This window comes from Carassius carassius, chromosome 45 (assembly GCF_963082965.1).
Source record: "Carassius carassius chromosome 45, fCarCar2.1, whole genome shotgun sequence".
Lineage (NCBI taxonomy): Eukaryota > Metazoa > Chordata > Actinopteri > Cypriniformes > Cyprinidae > Carassius > Carassius carassius.
The window spans coordinates 18,323,667-18,344,025 of record NC_081799.1 but is presented as its reverse complement, the minus strand read 5'-3'; the positions used below and the strand labels follow the sequence as shown (position 1 = coordinate 18,344,025).

The following is a 20,359-nucleotide window of genomic DNA, read 5'->3' as shown; positions in this document are numbered from 1 at the left end:
TGATTCATGACTATTTGTTTCTGTCCCAATGTGTATGTCTTCTCTTACACGTGTGGAGTCATTGATCTCCATCTGTGCCAGGAGTTTGCCATTAATGCTGAAGTTACAGAAGTGTCCTCTCTCATAGTAGATGATACAGTGGCCCTCACTGGACACAGAGATCAGACGGGGCTGGAGACAGTTCTCAGGGCCCTCAAGGGCCCGCAGTAAATCTCCTGTGATGGTATGCACCAAACACGGCCCTTCTGTAAAACAAGACAACAGCAACAAACTCTCAATTCTGTCATTATACAGCAAGTAGAGAAACTATATAGGGAGAAATTACGAAAAAAAAATTACAATCACAATTTTTTTAATAAACATCTTTAAGACATTTAATTCCTTAACTGTAATGGGTTTATATAAGCTCTCACGGAAACCAATACTAGTATGAAAAGAGTTGATTTCAGATAATATTCAGATTGCTTCCTCTCAGACTGACCTTTGGCCCCACTGATGACAAGACCCAGTTCAGCACACACTGACACACACACCACCTCATGGTCATGGCCTGTCAGAACCGCTCTAGGTGCTGGATAATCACCTAAAATACAACAGAGGGTCAGCTTCTAGTATCCTAAAAATCTCATCAGACGCCACAGAACCAAAACTCAATACCACACCTAAGTAAAAATAATAAAGAAGATTATATTAGGAATGAGATAAAGGTAGGTGGGCAGGCAATAAAAAGGAATGAATTTAATATATTCAGAAAAAAAAAATCTGAGACCATTTTTCTATGAATGTAACATTAATGTTAAGTATTAAAATTTGTCCTATGTATGTGATATCTTACAATATACTGTTCAAAAGTTTGGAGTCAGTAAGTAAGATTTTACTTTTAAGAAATGAATACTGCAAGGACGCAATTACAGAAATTGATCTGAGTGACAGCAAAACTAGATATAACTTTCTATTCCTCTAAGAATCTTGAAACAGCTTCCACAAAGAATATTAAATAGCACTGATTTCAATAATAATCAGAAAGGTACCTTGAGCACCAAATCAGCATATTGAATGATTTTTGAAGGATCATGTGACACTAAAGACTAAAGTAACGTCTGCTGAAAATTTAGCTTTGCATCACAGGACATTTTTTTTATTTCACAATATTACTGTTTTAAAGTGTTTTGGATTAAATGTATGCAGCCTTGTGGAGCACTGAGTTATGTAAATGAAAGCAATACTCATATACTCTGGATCATTTGGTTTAAAAACATTGTGCTCACTGTTGTTGGGATTGTCTCCGATGATGTGGTGTCGTCCGCTCCAGTACCACAGCAGAAGGGTTGCATCTCGTGAGCCAGAGACGATGTAGCAATCACCTCCAATGTAGGACTCAGATCGCGCAAGACAGGTCACCACATCCCAGTGCCCGAACACAATCTGAGTGAGTTTCCCTAAACGAAGAGTGAGTAGATGAGCATGTGTGCACACAGACATTTTTTTTTTTGTAGTAAAGAGTGAAAGTCTTTTATATGTTCAAGTTGGCATACAAAATGGCATAAAATCACAAAAGACACAAGCACCTGTCTCAGTGGAGTAAACACGGAAACTCTTGTCCCAGAAGCCACATGCCAGGATGTAGCGGTTGTCGGCTGTCACCACAAAGCAGTGCGTGTTGATCTGAATGCTTTGATCCACCAAATCTGTGATCTGCCTTTTACTAATGCCGGAGTTATTGGCTGGGAAAGAAAACACAGACCAGGTGTGAATATTGGTAAATATCCAGTTTGAGTCTGAAGATTCAACCAAGTTTCATCAGACTTGTAAAAGGACAGTCCACACAAAAATGAAAATCCTCTCATAATTTACTCACCCTCATGCCATTCCAAACCTGTATGCATTTCTTACTTCTGCAGAACATAAAAGATATTTTGAAGAAAGCTGGTAACCAAACAGTTTCGGTTCCCGTAGACTTTCATTTAATGGAGCAAAAAATACAATGGAAGTCAACTGCACTGAAACCATTTGGTTTCCTACATTGTTCAAAATATCTTCATTTGTGTTGAACAGAAGAAAGATATAAAAATCATGTCAGAATTCACATTTTTGGGTGAACTATGCCACTGACAACTGATTTCAAGCGGATTTCAGACCTAGTGACCCAACTGGCTAAACACATGGTCACATGATCTGAGGAACTTACCAATCAGAGAGTCCATTTCAATAGGAAGGTGATGAGCCTGTTCTAATGAGTATCCCGGAGCACCTCTGAGACCTATACAAAACATAATGCTAACATTGTAAATAAACTTGCACTAAACATTACAAAAGGTGGTTTGAAAACCTCAGATTTCTGAGAACTGTTACGCCTAAAATGGTAGTGCTCACCGACTGTGTTGTGCCAGCGGTTGATGGCGAACAGCCGGCTGCATGTGACCGTGACCGCAGCGGGAATGCTGAGGTGAGGCAGCGTGTTGGCCGCCACGTGCGTGACAGGAGAGTTGGAGGGGAATTTTAGCACCATGATTACATCTTGCTGCATTTGGTCCTTGAACATTAGAGGACTCTGAGGAAGGAAACACTAATGAGCAGAAGAGAGAAAGAGGAGGAGGAAGAGGAAAGATTGGGGGAAGGAAGGGACAGGGAATTAGAAAGGTAAAATACAATGGAGCAAACAAGGTGAAAACTACAGGGTGGGATTCTGGGTAAGGATATAGTTTTTGGCTGGTTTGGACCGTCAGGAGGGGGTAGGGCTGGGTGATATGTGTAACACCCTAGACAGCCTTCTAAGGGTAAATCAGTGTCTGAACCAGATAAATATAAATTTGATGTAGAACCGGACTGTCATTTTGTCACATTGTGGCAGCATTTAGCATTTACAGTGTGGACAAATGAAAATTATTTTATCCAAACACAACTAGCTGCAATTCTGAGCTACATAAAATGAAAGTAACAAAGACAAATCATGATAAAAGATGTAATAAATCAAATAACAAGGCAATATTGATCTATTTAAAAGAGATCTAATATAGATTACTGATCAATTTTTTTTTATATAGATCACAACAAATAGAGGTGTCTTGAAAAGAGATATAATCAAGTCTCACCAGGTGCATGGCGGAGCTGCGTGGAGGGTGAGGCTCTATTAGCAGCTGTGATGGAGCCTGTCCAAATGACTGAATCTGGTTCTCCGTAGACTTAAAAGATGACAAAAAGACAAAACAAGCTGTTACATCTTTAGCTGACAGACCCCTGAGCTGCCTCACATCTGACAGACATTTACAGACATGGACACGAACACTGAACACTGCTGTCAAAACGCTGTGCTTAGAAATGAGAGAAAGATATTGACAGGAAACTTTAATATTATCATATAAAATTAGATTTTTTCTCCAATATAATATTGGTTCTAATATCAAATTTACTGATAAATAAAAACAGCATTGCACTACTGTGTGTTAAACAGGAAACAATAATGTTTACAGGAAAATGTATTCAATATTTTAATTATAATGTCTTTTACTTTATTATCTATACTTTACATTTGTGTAAATTGTTTTTAATTGTTTAATACATTATTAGTTAAAAAAATAGGATTAACTATTAAGACATTAAGGGTTTTGTCAATAACACTTAGTGTCAGTAATAATTAATCCTAATTATTGACATTTAATATTACTATTATTTATTAAAAATACTAGATATTTTTTCTTATTTAATAATTCGTTTTTGAGATATCACTAAAATGCTTCACATTAAGATTACTTATTATTAATTAGTGAATTAGTTTAAGATTGTTATATTGACAAGCGTTTTAGTTTATTTGTTATAATTGCAATATTAAATATGTAATAACTGTTATTAGGAGCTTTGAAAGTTTTTTGCTTGTCTTCATTATCTTGTTTTATTTTTTTTACTAAAATAACAAAGCAATTTTATTGTGTAAAGATGTCAATTAAAAAAATGTATTGGAAAAATATCAGTATTTAAAAAAAACAGCAATGTCTAATAAAACCCCACCAAAAACACAGCTTAACATCACACAAGCAGGACAAGTTCCTAGCTTGATATCCTCTGGTGAATCAATCCTCACTGACCTCTCTTAACTGGGGGTCAGTGATGGTGTCCAAGTTCACAGATCCCTCATAAGACAGGTAATGGAAAACATTGAGAGCCCTAATGGCCTCCGGTCCTCTCTGCTTGTAGCCGAAGATGAGATCGATCCACTGGTGCAGCTGACAGGACACAAATTCACTCTCCAGCGCCTGAGACAGGAAGAAGACAGCAGGGTTAACACAAGGACCAATCAGGGCTGCAAAAAGAAATTACTAGCCTTGTAAAGGCTGTGTGAGGCTCAAAGTTTATTTCTTTTTTTCTACAATCTAGAGCTGCTTTTGATTCTTGAAACCAGGGATCTGAACCGGTCCAAGGAACTAAAACGAAAACCTGAAACAAAGGAAATTTTGACAGGAACAGAAACGAAATCAAATTTTATAGTTCCGAACAGAATCGAAAATTTGAAATGGCCATTAACCGGTTAATAACGTTATTTTATCGTTCCATTTAATATTTGAAATTTGCTGACAACTAATCATGAATTCCATCAGTATGCCCCTATGCAAATGCGACGCTGAAGCCAACGAGTGAAATGTCCGCTCAGCTGTGAACTCATCATAGGTAAGTCTAATGGCAATGCACCGCCTTTAGGGCCGGATTAAGACCAGATGCGGGGCCTGATGCTGCAGCGCAAAAAGGGCCTATTTTTTCTCGATGTTGGTGCATGTGCATTCGACACTCAAGTGCCAGAATGCTTAGCCTTTCCTGCCCAACTGAGGCCTACGGCTCTCCTTTGATTATTCCCAACTTTGAGAAGCTCCGCTCGCTGGAGGCATTGCACACCATCATGTCCAACTCAACGTTGGTTTGAGTTTCGTTTTAGCCTAAATTAATTAGTTTTGGTTTGTCGTTAATATTGCTATAGCTTCTTTTATTTTTAATTCTTGTTCTTTTCTAAATACTGTTAATTGAAATGATTTGTTGTGGAGTGAGGGGAACTAAAATAGCATAGCGGAGCATCTCAAATTTCCCGGAAGCTGAACAGTTTTCATTTGCTATATTAACCTAAAAATAATTCTTAGAATGAAATTTGGAGTCCGACTTTCGTATGCATATACAGCGTTACTTATTATACATTAACTATTATTCTATATTCTTTGTACTGTGAGGTTACTGACTAGGGATGTTAATTTTAGTTATTTTTCCTAACCGACGCTCCTTAACCGATTATTAACCGTTTACCGTCAAGTTTTTTTGAAATAATAATAATTGAAAGTACAAACACTATATAATAAATAACATTTTAACATCCAGATACGTCGAGAACATGGAAACATTTGGATTCGTGCCGAATGAAAGAGGTAGGCATCAGCTTCACCCTTTGTTTTTGGATTGACGTTTTCATAGCCAAACTTTAGAGGATTTGTTTTGGAGAGAAACTAATAACTGTTTTTATAATGTTTGTAAACATTTTGCTTTAGACAACAGGCATTTTAGCCTTCATTATTTCGGAAGTAATAGGGCTGATAAAATGCGACGCGAGCCACGACCACGACAGTTTTTTTTTTCACTCTCAAAACGCAATCTTATACAAGTGTCTTTTTTTTTTTTTTTTTTTTTTACAATGCAGCAAACATTTTTAAATATCTTAAAAATAGTTTGATGTCTTTGAAGTGTTGATAGATTTTTTTTTCAAGTAGCTTACATTTGGCCAAAATCTAGAGAAGATGATGCTGTATTGGCTGTGACTAAGCGTTAGATCTCTATTTTTTCCTTTTTTTTGTGTAAAGAAAACGCTATACTTTATTATTATTGTATTATTATTATTATTATTAGGCAAATTATTGGCAAAGAATATTGTTTTTTAAAAAGAACATCATTAACCGGTATTTTCTTCCACCCGAATCGGTTTCGGAACTGTAATAATATCAGAGGAACACAGAACAGAAACGTTAAAATATCAATTCTGCTCGGAGTGAACCGACTGAATTTATTTTTCTTTTTCAAGCCCTGCTTGAAACAATTGCTGAATTGGACTATATTATTCCTAAAGGCAGCTGAAAATGCACACTAATGAGAACCAAAAAAAGGTGCTTAGACAGACATAATCTTTCCATCCCTCACCATCCTGTTGATGCGAACAAAGTCCTCTGGTTTTTTGGCCCAGACTGGTAGTTCCACATCACACACGGCTGTCCTGTCCTCTCTCAGCCCCAGGTCATATCCACTGTTGTTCACAAACATCTCAGGGAGGTAGTAGAACTCCGGGATCAACTCCTGTCATACAAACAAGCATGCTGACAAACATGTTGAAGAGTTACAGTTACAGAATCGTTTTACCTCACAGATGTTTGCTCACCCTAACATCGGATGTATCCCTCTGGCAACTTCGCCAAGAGCGTGCAATGCCAGAAAATGTCCGATCAGGATGGTCGAACTTGTTGTTATTACAATTCAAGAAAAATGTTGTGAACGGTTCCTGTGGGATGAAGGAAGTGGCACACACTTTCAGATTAAACAACTTTCATAAGAGCTTTTCTTAAAAGCAGAATTTTGAGATGTTCGAGTTCTGAGAGACCATGTAATATAACTGGACTATAGTGAAGACTCACTATCCTGACGAGCCAGAAGAGAGTGGATGCCGCAGTTGAGTACAGTGATGAGTAATGATGAGGCGGAGTTCCATCATCTTCCCACGTCTCATAGCTTTCAGCATAGAACACGGCTCGCTTTGGATTCAGGGCTCCGATTGGCTATATTATCAAAACAGGAAGGAGAAAAAGGGAATTGATCAAAAGTAACAAAAGTCATTTATAATTATAAAAATATATTTCAAATACAAAAAAAATAAAAATAATAATCTTACCATCCCCAAACTTTTATATACATGTGCATATTACCATATGATTACTTAAATGTTTAATAAAGTTACAAAACCAATTTATTTTCAATAAAACAAGATGACATAAAAAATCTGAAATTCAAAATCAGGTATTTTTTAAAATTCTGGATGATTTGCGTAGTTCTAAATGGGTAATGGTATAAAACTTTGGCATACCTTTGAGAGATCTCGGAAATTCCCAGGCAAGGTCAGATCCAGATCCTCTGACTCATAGTTAGTCAGGACCCAAGGGAAGACAGGATACTGGTTCAGATCATTATAGGTCCTCCCTGCAAACAAATATCAACAGACAATGTTGTGTGTGAGCATGTAACTTGTATCCCAATTTGATGCATTTTATCACTTGTAGTGATTAAACTATTAGTTGCAATCATAGGAATCATCTTACCTGCAATCGTGTTGAGGAACATGAGGTACTCAAAATTTGAAATCTCCCTCCGTTGCCATCTCTGAGTCATGTTAGATGACTTAAAGAGCTGCCTTGGCATTGCCAGAGAGATCCGTCTATGGGAGGAACAGCACATTACCAAGCAATCATTTAGCAAATAACACATTTACTGTTAATTACCAATGAAATGTTTGGACCGCTTCTAAACTAATCTTACATCACAGAATCAGTTTCAATATAAAAAAAAACCTACACCAAAGGCCTTACCTTGCCTGAGGGAGGCCATAGCTGGTGCCAACGCCAACCCGGGGTAAACTGTACACCACTTTCTTTACTGTGCCCTGATCCGGGAAATTGAACATGACAGATGCTGAAGAGATAATAAAATAGTGCCATTAAAAACCTTGAACTAAACATCAGTTTGACATGTTAAAACATGTTGGCATCTTACTCCTGTTGGCCATGAAGACCTCTAATCCAGTGTTTTGGAGCAGGTAGCGTCTGGAAAAAACTGCTCTGATCTCACTGAACATCCATTTCCCATGCAGACCCTCAGAATATGCCAACGCCTGACAAACGCAAAAGCAAAGCATTTAAATTCAATCAGAGGAACGGTGGTTAGCAAAGAAGACAGCATGATGAAGTCAGCAATACCAATGCGTGATCCTGAAATTCTGACTGGATGATATTCTCGTTAACTCTACAGTAATTCTGTGTGAATTACAACCCGAATTCCGGAAAAGTTGGGACGTTTTTTAAATTTTAATAAAATGAAAACTAAAGGAATTTCAAATCACATGAGCCAATATTTTATTCACAATAGAACATAGATAACGTAGCAAATGTTTAAACTGAGAAATTTTACACTTTTATCCACTTAATTAGCTCATTTAAAATTTAATGCCTGCTACAGGTCTCAAAAAAGTTGGCACGGGGGCAACAAATGGCTAAAAAAGCAAGCAGTTTTGAAAAGATTCAGCTGGGAGAACATCTAGTGATTAATTAAGTTAATTGATATCAGGTCTGTAACATGATTAGCTATAAAAGCTTTGTCTTAGAGAAGCAGAGTCTCTCAGAAGTAAAGATGGGCAGAGGCTCTCCAATCTGTGAAAGACTGCGTAAAAAAATTGTGGAAAACTTTAAAAACAATGTTCCTCAACGTCAAATTGCAAAGGCTTTGCAAATCTCATCATCTACAGTGCATAACATCATCAAAAGATTCAGAGAAACTGGAGAAATCTCTGTGCGTAAGGGACAAGGCCGGAGGCCTTTATTGGATGCCCGTGGTCTTCGGGCTCTCAGACGACACTGCATCACTCATCGGCATGATTGTGTCAATGACATTACTAAATGGGCCCAGGAATACTTTCAGAAACCACTGTCGGTAAACACAATCCGCCGTGCCATCAGCAGATGCCAACTAAAGCTCTATCATGCAAAAAGGAAGCCATATGTGAACATGGTCCACAAGCGCCGTCGTGTCCTGTGGGCCAAGGCTCATTTAAAATGGACTATTTCAAAGTGGAATAGTGTTTTATGGTCAGACGAGTCCAAATTTGACATTCTTGTTGGAAATCACGGACGCCGTGTCCTCCGGGCTAAAGAGGAGGGAGACCTTCCAGCATGTTATCAGCGTTCAGTTCAAAAGCCAGCATCTCTGATGGTATGGGGGTGCATAAGTGCATACGGTATGGGCAGCTTGCATGTTTTGGAAGGCTCTGTGAATGCTGAAAGGTATATAAAGGTTTTAGAGCAACATATGCTTCCCTCCAAACAACGTCTATTTCAGGGAAGGCCTTGTTTATTTCAGCAGGACAATGCAAAACCACATACTGCAGCTATAACAACAGCATGGCTTCGTCGTAGAAGAGTCCGGGTGCTAACCTGGCCTGCCTGCAGTCCAGATCTTTCACCTATAGAGAACATTTGGCGCATCATTAAACGAAAAATACGTCAAAGACGACCACGAACTCTTCAGCAGCTGGAAATCTATATAAGTCAAGAATGGGACCAAATTCCAACAGCAAAACTCCAGCAACTCATAGCCTCAATGCCCAGACGTCTTCAAACTGTTTTGAAAAGAAAAGGAGATGCTACACCATGGTAAACATGCCCCGTCCCAACTATTTTGAGACCTGTAGCAGAAATCAAAATTGAAATGAGCTCATTTTGTGCATAAAATTGTAAACTTTCTCAGTTTAAACATTTGCTATGTTATCTATGTTCTATTGTGAATAAAATATTGGCTCATGTGATTTGAAAGTCTTTTAGTTTTCATTTTATTAAAATTTAAAAAACGTCCCAACTTTTCCGGAATTCAGGTTGTAAAAGATATACTGGAACTCATTCTCAGTGACACACACAGTACCTTTGAATCAATCTTTGTGAATGTTGGATCATCCTCATCCACCTCGAAATAGATCTCTGTTGTGGTGATCGACAACGTGCCTCTGGCAACAATCACAGGAGCAACGAGCTGGGCAGGGGTGCTCAAAACCACTGGACCTGAAGGAAACCATGCTACAGAATGAGACACTTTTTCTTTTTAAAGTCCTGAGTCCTGGATTAGTCCAGTGATTATGGTTAGATTTTCCAATTACTTGGGTTTTCAAGGCCAGTTTTGGAAAATGACATATTCTTTTTGAAAAATGTAACATTTAATAGATTGAAAATCTACATCGTCTGGTCTTAAAAAGCATCTTTTACCATTATTAGTCCCTAAAAATGATCATTTTAGTGATGCCATCAGCTGTTATCAGAATGTTATTTGACTAAGGCTCAGTGATTTATCATGTTTTTGTCTCAAAGAGGTGGTTTGCCAACAAAAAACTCAAATCTGAGGAAATAACAAGCTAATTAGTTTAATTGAATAATGATTAAATAGCCACAGTATGTAAAATACAGTAAGTGACTCATTGTGATAATTAATAAGTGGATACTTTAATAAGCCTTAAATTAGTTAATTTAGTCATTCAGACAAAATCAGATGTAGCACTTAAGCTCATAATCACACTCTTGTGCGGATTCAGCTGAGATTTGCATCAAAAGGCAGAAGGGCTAGATCTTGTTCTGGGCTAAAACACTAATTAGCATACGCTTTTACTGAAGGACCAAACTTGCCTCTTGAGATAAATACCCTCGGACGAAAAGCCACTGGGAATAAAGTACAGTTGCATTCATTAGCACATGCATAAAAAATTCATCAAAGAATCACCACAAAAATGTTTCCTGCATAAGCAGCTAGAGCGGCTCTGTTGTGCGGGCTGGCATTTAAAACTAATTTGTTTAATAGTGCCATGGCACCCTTACAATGGGATCTGAGGAGGCTGCTTGTAAATAATAGCCTCCTGAGTGCAGCAGAAACGCTGAATACCTGCAAGGTTGTCGATCTCTTTCTCCTGCAGCAGACTGACGGCGTCATCATCTCCTTCCAGCATCAGCTCCGTCTCAGGGTTCTGATTGACCACCGAATGACTACGGAATGACTTATTTGACTTCATGCCCTCTTCTTCCTCAGGGCCTGCCCATACGAATATAAATAAATAAATAATTACAATAAAATACAAAATAAATAACACACACACACACACACACACACACACACACACACACACACACACACACACACACACACACACACACATATATATATATATATATATATATATATATATATATATATGTTTATATTTTGTATTTTTTTTTTCCCAGACAAAAATAAAGTTCTGTATTTGGATATGTATAATGTCTCTGAGACATATTTGGGCAATGTAAATTAGATTGAGGTGTATGAATGTGTTGTGGCTGACCGTATTCCTCTAGAGATTTGAGAGCCACGTCCGAGTGGGTGGAGCCAAAGGCATTGCGTACAAATCTACGCCTCCTGCGCAAATCATCTTCCCAGTAGTCCAAACGCCAGAAATCATGCAGCTGACTGAGGTGGGAAATAAACAGAGAGAGCAAAGAGGTGATGAATGGCCAGAAAACAAGAAACGGAATTCCAACAGCAAAGGTTAACTATAAACTGTGAGTTTGTGAACCTCTGTGACATGGTTCCCCACGCTCCGTGCTTATTGGTTAAAATGTTGAGGATCTTCTGTTTCAGTTGGTTTGCGGTCACGTGATCTCTGTGCTTGGCCGCACTGATGAGGTGATCACACATCTTTTCCTCTTCTCTCCTGTCTGCAGCATACTGGGCACAGTTGGACTATGAAAAGACAGAGCAAAGGAAATTATCTTCCCATCATACCTTACGCTTGATAAGAATTTAAACTGTGAACCCATGACACAAGCGATCCACACCGACTGACTGACCTCAAACTCAGCATGTTTGTGCACATCTTCTGCTCTCTGCCTGTTGAGGATGAACTCAGCCTCATTGGCGACACGGACAATGTGATCCTTCATGGCGTGACACAGAAGCCTGAGCATAGCGAAATATGTAAATGACATGAACAGTTTGCATTATAACAATGCCCACTTTCTCCTTTCTATCTAGTGCACCAGATCTTTATAAAAATCATAACATAAATCCAGTCGAGAAGGAATTTTAATGAGTATACAACATACCTCCCCTCATTAATAAGTTCGATGAATGCAAGTCCTGCGTTCTTTTGTATGGAGTTCTGCCACTCCTGAAACCACACATAACAACCATTATGGAATGTCACAATCAAAATGTTCAAATGCATCAATGAAATGATTTTTCATGTATTTGCAAGGTGTTAAATGTAATTTATGTTAAATGTAAAAATGTAAAGTATTTTGGAATGCGATTAATCACGATTAATCAGTTGACGGCCCTATAATAAAAACAATGTTTGTGTCTTTTTTGAGTGTGGATGATTTATGCTCTTGATGTGGTTGCTGAAGAGATGCACTGATGATCTTTCCTGATTGGCTCTTTGCCACATAAGCGAGTGACTATTGAGTAAGAGAGGCAGAATGCACTTAGCATCCACTGCAGATGCTTCTAGAAGGACACATCACAGGCAGCTCCCATTACCCTCTGCTTCCTGCCAATCAATATTTAGGGTACGGTTTCGTCCCCTGAGCCACTAATGGAGGGCCTGGAGCTTCAGTAATACTATATGTGCTGATGGAGCGATGACGGGAAATAGAGGAGGGAGGGGAAAGGAAGATGAGAGGGCATCAAACACTGGATGGGCCACTGCTACACCCCAAAGCTCCTAATCCTGCTGAGATGCAGTAGTCTGAAATCTTGATCATCCAGAAGAGTTCAAAGAGGTTCACTAGGGTTCCTTGTATAAGATACTGACATCCAGATATAATTGTATGATAATTTTGTTTTAAAATGTTTGATTAGTGGTGAGAAAAGTACATTTATCCTCGTGTGGAATGAAAGCAAAGAATATTATAGCGCAGAGTGATGGATTTTCAATGGAGTGTCTTAAAGGTAAGTGAAAATTCTTTATTTCTAAACACTAAAAGCCTTCAGATACTTCTACATAAAGACTGTGAAAAACAACAGGAATACTTTCGGAACGTAAATACGTGAAGTTTAGTGGCATTATTGGAAGCAAAAAACACATTACTGTAGCTCTCAAACAGTTGAGCATTGTCCTAGCAAAGGTCTTGGTTTTGAGAATGCATGAACTGATAAAATGTGAATGTATTTTGTTTTGGAAGTTCAGAAGTATGCGGTGATACTTTGATACCCACATTGGCTTCAGCGTAATGTAGGGTGGGTCTGAAATCAGATCTGGTTTAGGTCAAGCACAAAGCTTCAAAAAAGGCTGAAAAAAGATTGATGAAATGTTGCCACACTGCAGCACTGTGACCTTTTCCAAGATTTTAAGCTGTTTGAATGCAGTTTATTCACTGTTTATGAAACCTGAAATATGAATGTAACTTGTGCGGTGAAGGAAAATATTGAAACTTCAAAATAAAGTCAATGCAAATTATTCAAAATAAATGATTAGAGAATAAAGAGAGAAATCTCACCTGTGAGCACAAGAGCATCACAAGCTCCACAACCGATGTGCTGGACTTCATACAAACTAAGCCTGTGGCAGTGCATTGACAGAAAACAGATTTTAGCATGCGCATGTCTTAAAGATGAATATAAACCTCAGTGGGTTTCAAAAGACTGACAACACTAGTGAAAATGTTCACAATCTTCAATATGAACTTTCCTTTAGTGCATTTCCAGGTTTAAATTGTATTTGAAATCCCGGATATTCAGGACTTTTGGACCCCACTGTACATGTGTGTAAAGTAATTAGCTCAAAACATTATTTTCCAATGTACACACAGTTCAGCTGTATTTTAAAACAGACAAACATTAAACTGTGAGGAGGTCAAGACAAGGTGAGAGCACAGACATTAAAGCCTGACAGGACACAGGGAGGGGAGGGAGAGGACTTCATGAAGGGGGCGAAGAAGAGAGGAAGGAAATATAAGGAGACAAAAGACGGTGGGACAAGAAGCAAAAGTGATTCACTCTAGATCTGGATCTTCAGATTTAGGTTTCCTTTGATTTCTGATGAAATGAAGAGAGGATGTGCTCTCAGGACTCAACAATAAAGATTGTCTGATAGACTGGGCCCAGTCTGAGCAAGTTTTGGGCCAGCTGATGGAACTGTCACTTTCCATACCATTACTGCACATTTAAAATGTTTCATAAAATATATTTCAAATATATATATATATATATATATATGTGTGTGTGTGTGTGTGTGTGTGTGTGTGCGTACACATTTAAACAAAACTAAAAATGTATTTTTATGCAAATCAATTTAATTTAACTAGAATAAATGACAAAATGTCTTGCATACCACTGTAATAACTGCATAACAACTGTATATCTGTAAATATATTATTATTATTTATTTATTACATTTTCATTCTTTATGCATATTTTAATAAAACATTTATTTGTGTTGTGAGGCCAATGAAAATAATAGCTTTGCATAAATATATGACTAGGCATAAGGGGGGATCAATCGTTATTGTTGAGAAGGTTTTTCTTTTTTTTGTTGACATCCTTAGGTATCTATTAAATTACTTCAAAGTTTAGCATGCAATTATTCCCTCAGTCCCTTCAGGTGTATTTTTTTAACATCCTTTCATCCTAAGCAGTTCTGTTATTCTCATACCTGCTCTGGGTCCATGCACTCGCACAATTGTGTGTGTATGAGGCAGCCAGTGGACACACACACAGCAGACAGTGAGGGACTCCACAGAGACACCAGGTAGAGAAGAAAAGGAGCACTATACAGCACCTGTACCTTCTATGAGCAACTCCTGCCCATGACTGCCCAGCAGAGTCCGCGAAAGGAAGGGGGCGAAATCCACAAAGATCTCCCTCAACAAGGGGGCCACTTTCTCTAAGGCGCGCTCCAATTTAGTCGTGATACTAAGGGTGGAAAATGAAAGACAGGCATACAGAGAAATACTCCAGTTAGCTCCAAAATACAGAGACCAGTTTAAAAATCAAACTTGCTTTTAATTCCAGCTGGTTAGTATGTGACAAAGTCTATGGCGTTACTTCTGGGTTAAAGCCAACCTACAGGAATTCAACCACAGGGAGGCAGAAAGAGCAAATACTTAATGCTTAATCACCCTGTTATACTGCACACATCACCCTTAAGTGCCACTGCGCTTAGCTACAAAATGAGTTAACCTGCGCTAAGACTACAACTTCAGCGCCAGGGTTGCAAATGACGACAGAGTGTGTAAGGATAGAAATCAAAAATAAAGGTCTAAGGACATTCAGTGTGGTGCAAATAAGGAATGACTTGAAATGATTAATGACAATGTCTCTACTGAAATGGCAAGCTTGCAGGGTTGATTCTGTCAAGTTATTGGTAAACATTACTGCTGATTAGGAATGTATATGTTTTTTATGGTCTATCAATGTGTCATTTCAGTTACAAACACTAGCTCAAGTCACTGAGACCGAATCTCAACCAGGTGTGATGCAAAGACTGGAAATTACAGCCAATCAGAGCATATTTGATATCTATGCTGCATTCACATCACATTTGCATTTTAAGTCTGCAGCTAGTAAAAAGCTAGTTCACTTTGCTGAAATTGTCATGTCATGTAAAAACAACCAAAAGGGCAGCGACAACCTGCTTGATATTCCATTTTATTACAGCCGTTCTTTATGTGGCATTCTTTCTTTGGTCGGTTTACATAAGTGTCTGCATGGATTTATTTGTGTTAAACACTGCACCAAAAAAACAAATTACTTAGTCTGTCCCTGTGAAAAGCTCAAAAGTAAAATCTCTTCTTATCAATAAATATGATGTGAAGGCAGCATACACATACAGATAAGATTTTACTGTGGGCAGGGCTACCAAGAATACTGCAATGGAAATAGAAACCACTAAAACTAAAATGATAAAAAATATGATTTATAACTAAAATAAAGCTACAATTACTACAACTAAAATAATAAGGTGAAATAGAAATACACATAAAAAACAACAACTAATAAAAATGACAAAAATAGCTAAAAAAAAATAGACAACAAAAACAAACTAAAATTAACATACAAATTAAAATAAACACAAAAAGTTAATGTGTTAAAGTAACGCTGGCACACTTCTTTGAAAAAATGAATTGAACAAATTAAAATCAGAGACATGATTTTTATTCTTGAACATTTATGGCGTCATACCTGGTTTGGACAAAAAGTAAATAATGAGAAAAAGAGACAGAATCAAATCTAGCAGAACAGTTGCAAATCAAAGCAGCAGCGGTGGTGAAGCTGGCTAGCTTGAAAACTCACAACCACCAGGAAAAAGAGGCAGAAAAAGAGAGAAAACAAAAAGACAGAGAAAAAGAAGGAAAGGGAACGTTAAGCTGGTAGCACTGGGTAAGGGGGGCCAGTTCAAGCTTCCTTGCCTAAGAAACTGTCCTGCATCTCTGGGGGCTGTTTGGAATCCTGTCAGCGAACTAAAGGATTTGAGTTCAGGAGGCGTCAGTCTGGTTCGCAGTGGACACTGGTCCACTTCACAAAAGGCACTGCAATACAAATGGGCACAAACAGACAGTAATGACTGTACAGGCATTCATTGCAGCTCTTAGTCTAAAGTGTGACGTAATCCCTGTGTGTTGATCTGTGCCAAATCAAAGGATGATTGAGCTTCGAAGCTTCCGTGTCGTACATGCAAAGACACAAAAATGAAGAAAATCAATTCTGTTGCATTCAAATTAGAACAGATGTACCCAACCATGTTTGGCAGGAAATAAACTTCAGATTATCAGTACCTCAAAGTGCATCTTTAAAAATGCACATAGACCTCAGTATGTGTCTGTGAGGGAATCTGTGGCTGTGCTTACAAAGATTCACAGATGTAAAGTGACGAAACTAATGGATTATGGGAATCATAGAAACAAGTAAGACTGCCAAAAAAAGAGGATGAGCACAGGAAGTGAGAATGCATGATTTAAGGTTTTAAGCATGTTGGTAACTGGATAAAGTGAGTAAGAGCATGAGTGTGTGTTTGTGTGTGTGTGTGTGTACCTCATGTTTTCCACTGTGTCTTCAGGCATAGGTGCAACGGTTTGCACTGCTGGGAGGTTTTTACTTGTGGCACCGTTCACGAAACTTGATGAAGAGGAGGATGAGGAAGAGGCGGAGTCAGTGGCACCTGTGAGACATAACGGATGAGATGGATTAAGCACAAGGAAAGCTGACTTTATTAAAGAAAAAAAGGTTTGTTTATAGAGCTACAAAGAATGCTTAAATGTCTAAAACAGTCACTACGTTTAGAAAAGTGTCTAGACTTATGAAAGCCCATGACAAGCCTAAATGGGAAAAAATCATTAAAGAGATACACAAGGAATCAAATGCATATATAGACCAACAAAATGTATATGCTCATGGCACTGCGAGATGATAGAAATATTCAGGGCGACTCGCCTGTTGTGTTGATCATGCTTTTAGGTGTTGCTGTGGCAGCAGCAAAGATATTGGGCGTACTTCCTGAAGAGGGCACTCCACTGGTGGTGGGTGTTCCTACTGTGTTCACAGCCAGGCTTCCCGGAGGGGGCTTCTTAACAGGCACCACCACACTCCTGAGTGTACACACACACACACACAATCTCTTTTTTTATCCAAAGTGAGTTGCAGTAGACAAGCATAAGCAATTTTCAACAAAATTCAAAGTACGGTATACAATGCCTTTTAATAAACATATAAAAAATAAATAAATTCAATAAAATAAATTAATTATAATAATATTTAAATGTATATATTATTAATATTAACAATACAATGAATGTACATAGACTACTGTTCAAAAGTATGGTGTCACTAAAACATTGTAAATGTTTTTGAAAGAAGCATTTTATACTCAAGGCTGCATTTATTTGATAATAAATACAGTAAAAACTGAATTATTGTGAAATATTATAACAATTTAAAATAACAGTTTCTGTTAGAGTATATTTTCAAATATAATTTATTGCTGTGATTTCAAAGCTGAAATTTCAGCATCATCTCTCCAGTCTTCAGTGTGACATCATCCTTCAAAAATCATTCTAATATGCTGATTTGGTGCAAAATAAATCAATTAATTTATCCTATGAATTTTAAATATTGTGCTGCCTAATATTTTTTCAGGATTCTTTAATGAATAAAAATGAGTAAAACACTTTGGTAACATTTATAAAAAAAAAAAAGGGTCCAACCATTTCAGCCCACCCCCGTGGTGAAAAAGAAGAGGATGATAAAATATTCACCTGCCCTGATTAATTATTTACATTCAAGAAGCCTGTCAATGATTAACAGCATAACCTTATGTATAATTTATTCATCGGGTTTTCTTAATTGGGAAGAACAAAGAGGATTCATGTTCAGAGGGGCTTTAGTTTGTATTGTAGAGTATCAGTGGATCCCACACACTAAGCCAGTCAGTGTCTTGAGCCCTGAGCACACTATTCTGAGCACAGAGCTATAATATTACACATTTCTGCAGACACCTGTGCAGTAATGAGGAGCTAGACACATTATAAATGAGGGGAAGGTCTTGTGCTTGTGTGTAATTAAGGTGTTCTTTACTTCATCTGTTCTCAAAAAGTCTTGACAGACCACATGTAAGTGTAACTGCATTGAGCCATGAATGATTTATTGGTTTAATCGCTCTGTGTATCAAAATCCATTTTAAGACAGACAGCAAAAGTGCATGAAAAAAACCTGTTCAAGGCAGCATAATATATTAAAGATATAATATATATATATTCAAGGCATTAATGTTTGCCTACAAAACTACCACTGTCTCTGCACCCATTTACCTAAATTTGTTACCTCAGACTTATGTACCCTCTAGAAGCTTGAGTTCTGCAAGTGAACATCGCTTGATTGTGCCATCCCAAAGAAGCACAAAGTCACTTTTACGGACTTTTAAATTAAATGTTCCCTCCTGGTGGAATGACCTCCCCAACTCAATCCGAGCAGCTGAGTCCTTAGCCATCTTCAAGAATCGCTTAAAACACATCTCTTCCATCTTTATCTGACCCTCTAACTTTAGCACTCACTATTCTAATTCTATTCTTTAAAAAAATCTAACTACCTTTCTAATCTTTTTGTATTCTATTTTCTTTTCATTTATTATGCAATTGTATGTATATATTTTTATTATTATTTTTTTTAAAATCCCATGCTACGTGTACTCTGTTAAGCTAACTGAGACTTGTTATAGCACTTATATATCATTGCTCTTTTTGTTGTTTTTGATTGCTTCCACTGTCCTCATCTGTAAGTCGCTTTGGATAAAAGTGTCTGCTAAATGAATAAATGTAATATATATATATATATAATTAAATTATATTACATTATATTAGATTAGATTACATAGATTTTTTTATTTTAATTTTTTTTACTAAATCAAAATTACTTTGACATTAGGGCTGCACGATATTGGGAAAAAATGACATTGCGATATTTTATTTTTCTGCGATATTTATTGCGATATGAAATCTAATCAAATTTTTTCTTACTAACAAAAATGGGGTGAGCATGCTTACATTCTCATTTTAAAAGATTTAAACATCGACACCATCGTGTCAATTGATTAATATGCGCGAGGGAGAGAGATCAAGACAGCGCTCGTGTTGTTTGAAGACAGTGAGAGTGCGGCCGGGGCTCGCTCTCTCTCGCGCGTGCGCGCACGCGTGCTCTCTATCTCTCGCGTGCGCTCTCTCTCTCGCTCTCTCTCTCTCTCGCGCTCTCTCTCTCTCTCTCTGTTAAACTGACAGGACTTAAAAACACTAAACTTTCACTCTATGATGGTTAAGCTGTGCAATTAATCCGCAAATCACATTCGTCAAGGGCCGGGGAGCAGCTGGATTAATGAATAACGGATCAACTACGACAACCTACATCGCACATCCTGCGATGTGACTATCGTGGATTCGTAAATCGCAATATCGATGCTTAAACGACACATCGTGCAGCCCTACTTGATATTGATTGTTTTTTTAGAGAAGCATATCATTATTTATTAACCTCAGTGTATTGTGAGTCTGTACTAAAAGGTTTATATTAATAAATGTTAACCTACGTGAAATATTTCTATTTTTTTATTAAATATTAAAATATAATATTATAAATAGTGCTGTCAAATGATTAATCGTGATTAATCACATCCAAAATAAACGTTTTTTTTTTCATAATATATGTATGCGTACGGTGTATATTTATAATGTATATATAAAAAGACACACATGCATGTATATATTTAAGAAAAATATGTTTATACATTTAAAATATTTATATCTAATATCAATTTTCTTAATATAAATATATACATGGGAATATTTTCTAAATTTTATACTGTATGTGTGTGTATTTATATATACATAATAAATATACACAGTACACACACATATATTATGTAAACAAAAACTTTTATTTTGGATGTGATTAATCGTTTTACAGCACTAATTATAAATTACTATATTATAGCTTGAATTGTTCAGCTTTCTGGGTCTTGGGTTTAATACTTTTAATTATTTTAACAACTATTTTAATAATATTGCCTGTTAATAAAGGT

At 37.2% G+C, this 20,359-nt stretch overlaps 1 protein-coding gene across 11 annotated transcripts in view; it reads right to left on the bottom strand.

Annotated features, from left to right (window-relative positions):
- Window positions 1-20,359, bottom strand: part of nbeaa (neurobeachin a) — a 147,097-nt gene that overhangs the window by 2,200 nt on the left and 124,538 nt on the right. For 3 of the 11 annotated variants that reach the window (XM_059539867.1, XM_059539859.1, XM_059539862.1), the window contains 26 exons: window positions 17,227-17,381; window positions 16,828-16,954; window positions 16,206-16,325; window positions 14,576-14,709; window positions 13,296-13,357; window positions 11,901-11,965; window positions 11,646-11,754; window positions 11,372-11,538; window positions 11,141-11,265; window positions 10,705-10,851; window positions 9,700-9,836; window positions 7,783-7,900; window positions 7,599-7,701; window positions 7,332-7,447; window positions 7,100-7,212; window positions 6,654-6,794; window positions 6,401-6,520; window positions 6,166-6,318; window positions 4,083-4,250; window positions 3,093-3,182; window positions 2,374-2,566; window positions 2,189-2,260; window positions 1,569-1,724; window positions 1,269-1,439; window positions 482-583; window positions 49-245 (listed from right to left, as the gene is read on the bottom strand). In XM_059539867.1, the coding sequence (XP_059395850.1) occupies window positions 49-245; window positions 482-583; window positions 1,269-1,439; window positions 1,569-1,724; window positions 2,189-2,260; window positions 2,374-2,566; window positions 3,093-3,182; window positions 4,083-4,250; window positions 6,166-6,318; window positions 6,401-6,520; window positions 6,654-6,794; window positions 7,100-7,212; window positions 7,332-7,447; window positions 7,599-7,701; window positions 7,783-7,900; window positions 9,700-9,836; window positions 10,705-10,851; window positions 11,141-11,265; window positions 11,372-11,538; window positions 11,646-11,754; window positions 11,901-11,965; window positions 13,296-13,357; window positions 14,576-14,709; window positions 16,206-16,325; window positions 16,828-16,954; window positions 17,227-17,381 (3,361 nt within the window). The remainder of the gene's footprint in view (window positions 1-48; window positions 246-481; window positions 584-1,268; window positions 1,440-1,568; window positions 1,725-2,188; window positions 2,261-2,373; window positions 2,567-3,092; window positions 3,183-4,082; window positions 4,251-6,165; window positions 6,319-6,400; window positions 6,521-6,653; window positions 6,795-7,099; window positions 7,213-7,331; window positions 7,448-7,598; window positions 7,702-7,782; window positions 7,901-9,699; window positions 9,837-10,704; window positions 10,852-11,140; window positions 11,266-11,371; window positions 11,539-11,645; window positions 11,755-11,900; window positions 11,966-13,295; window positions 13,358-14,575; window positions 14,710-16,205; window positions 16,326-16,827; window positions 16,955-17,226; window positions 17,382-20,359) is intronic. The other 8 variants (XM_059539861.1, XM_059539869.1, XM_059539863.1 and 5 more) reach the window with 5 other exon arrangements.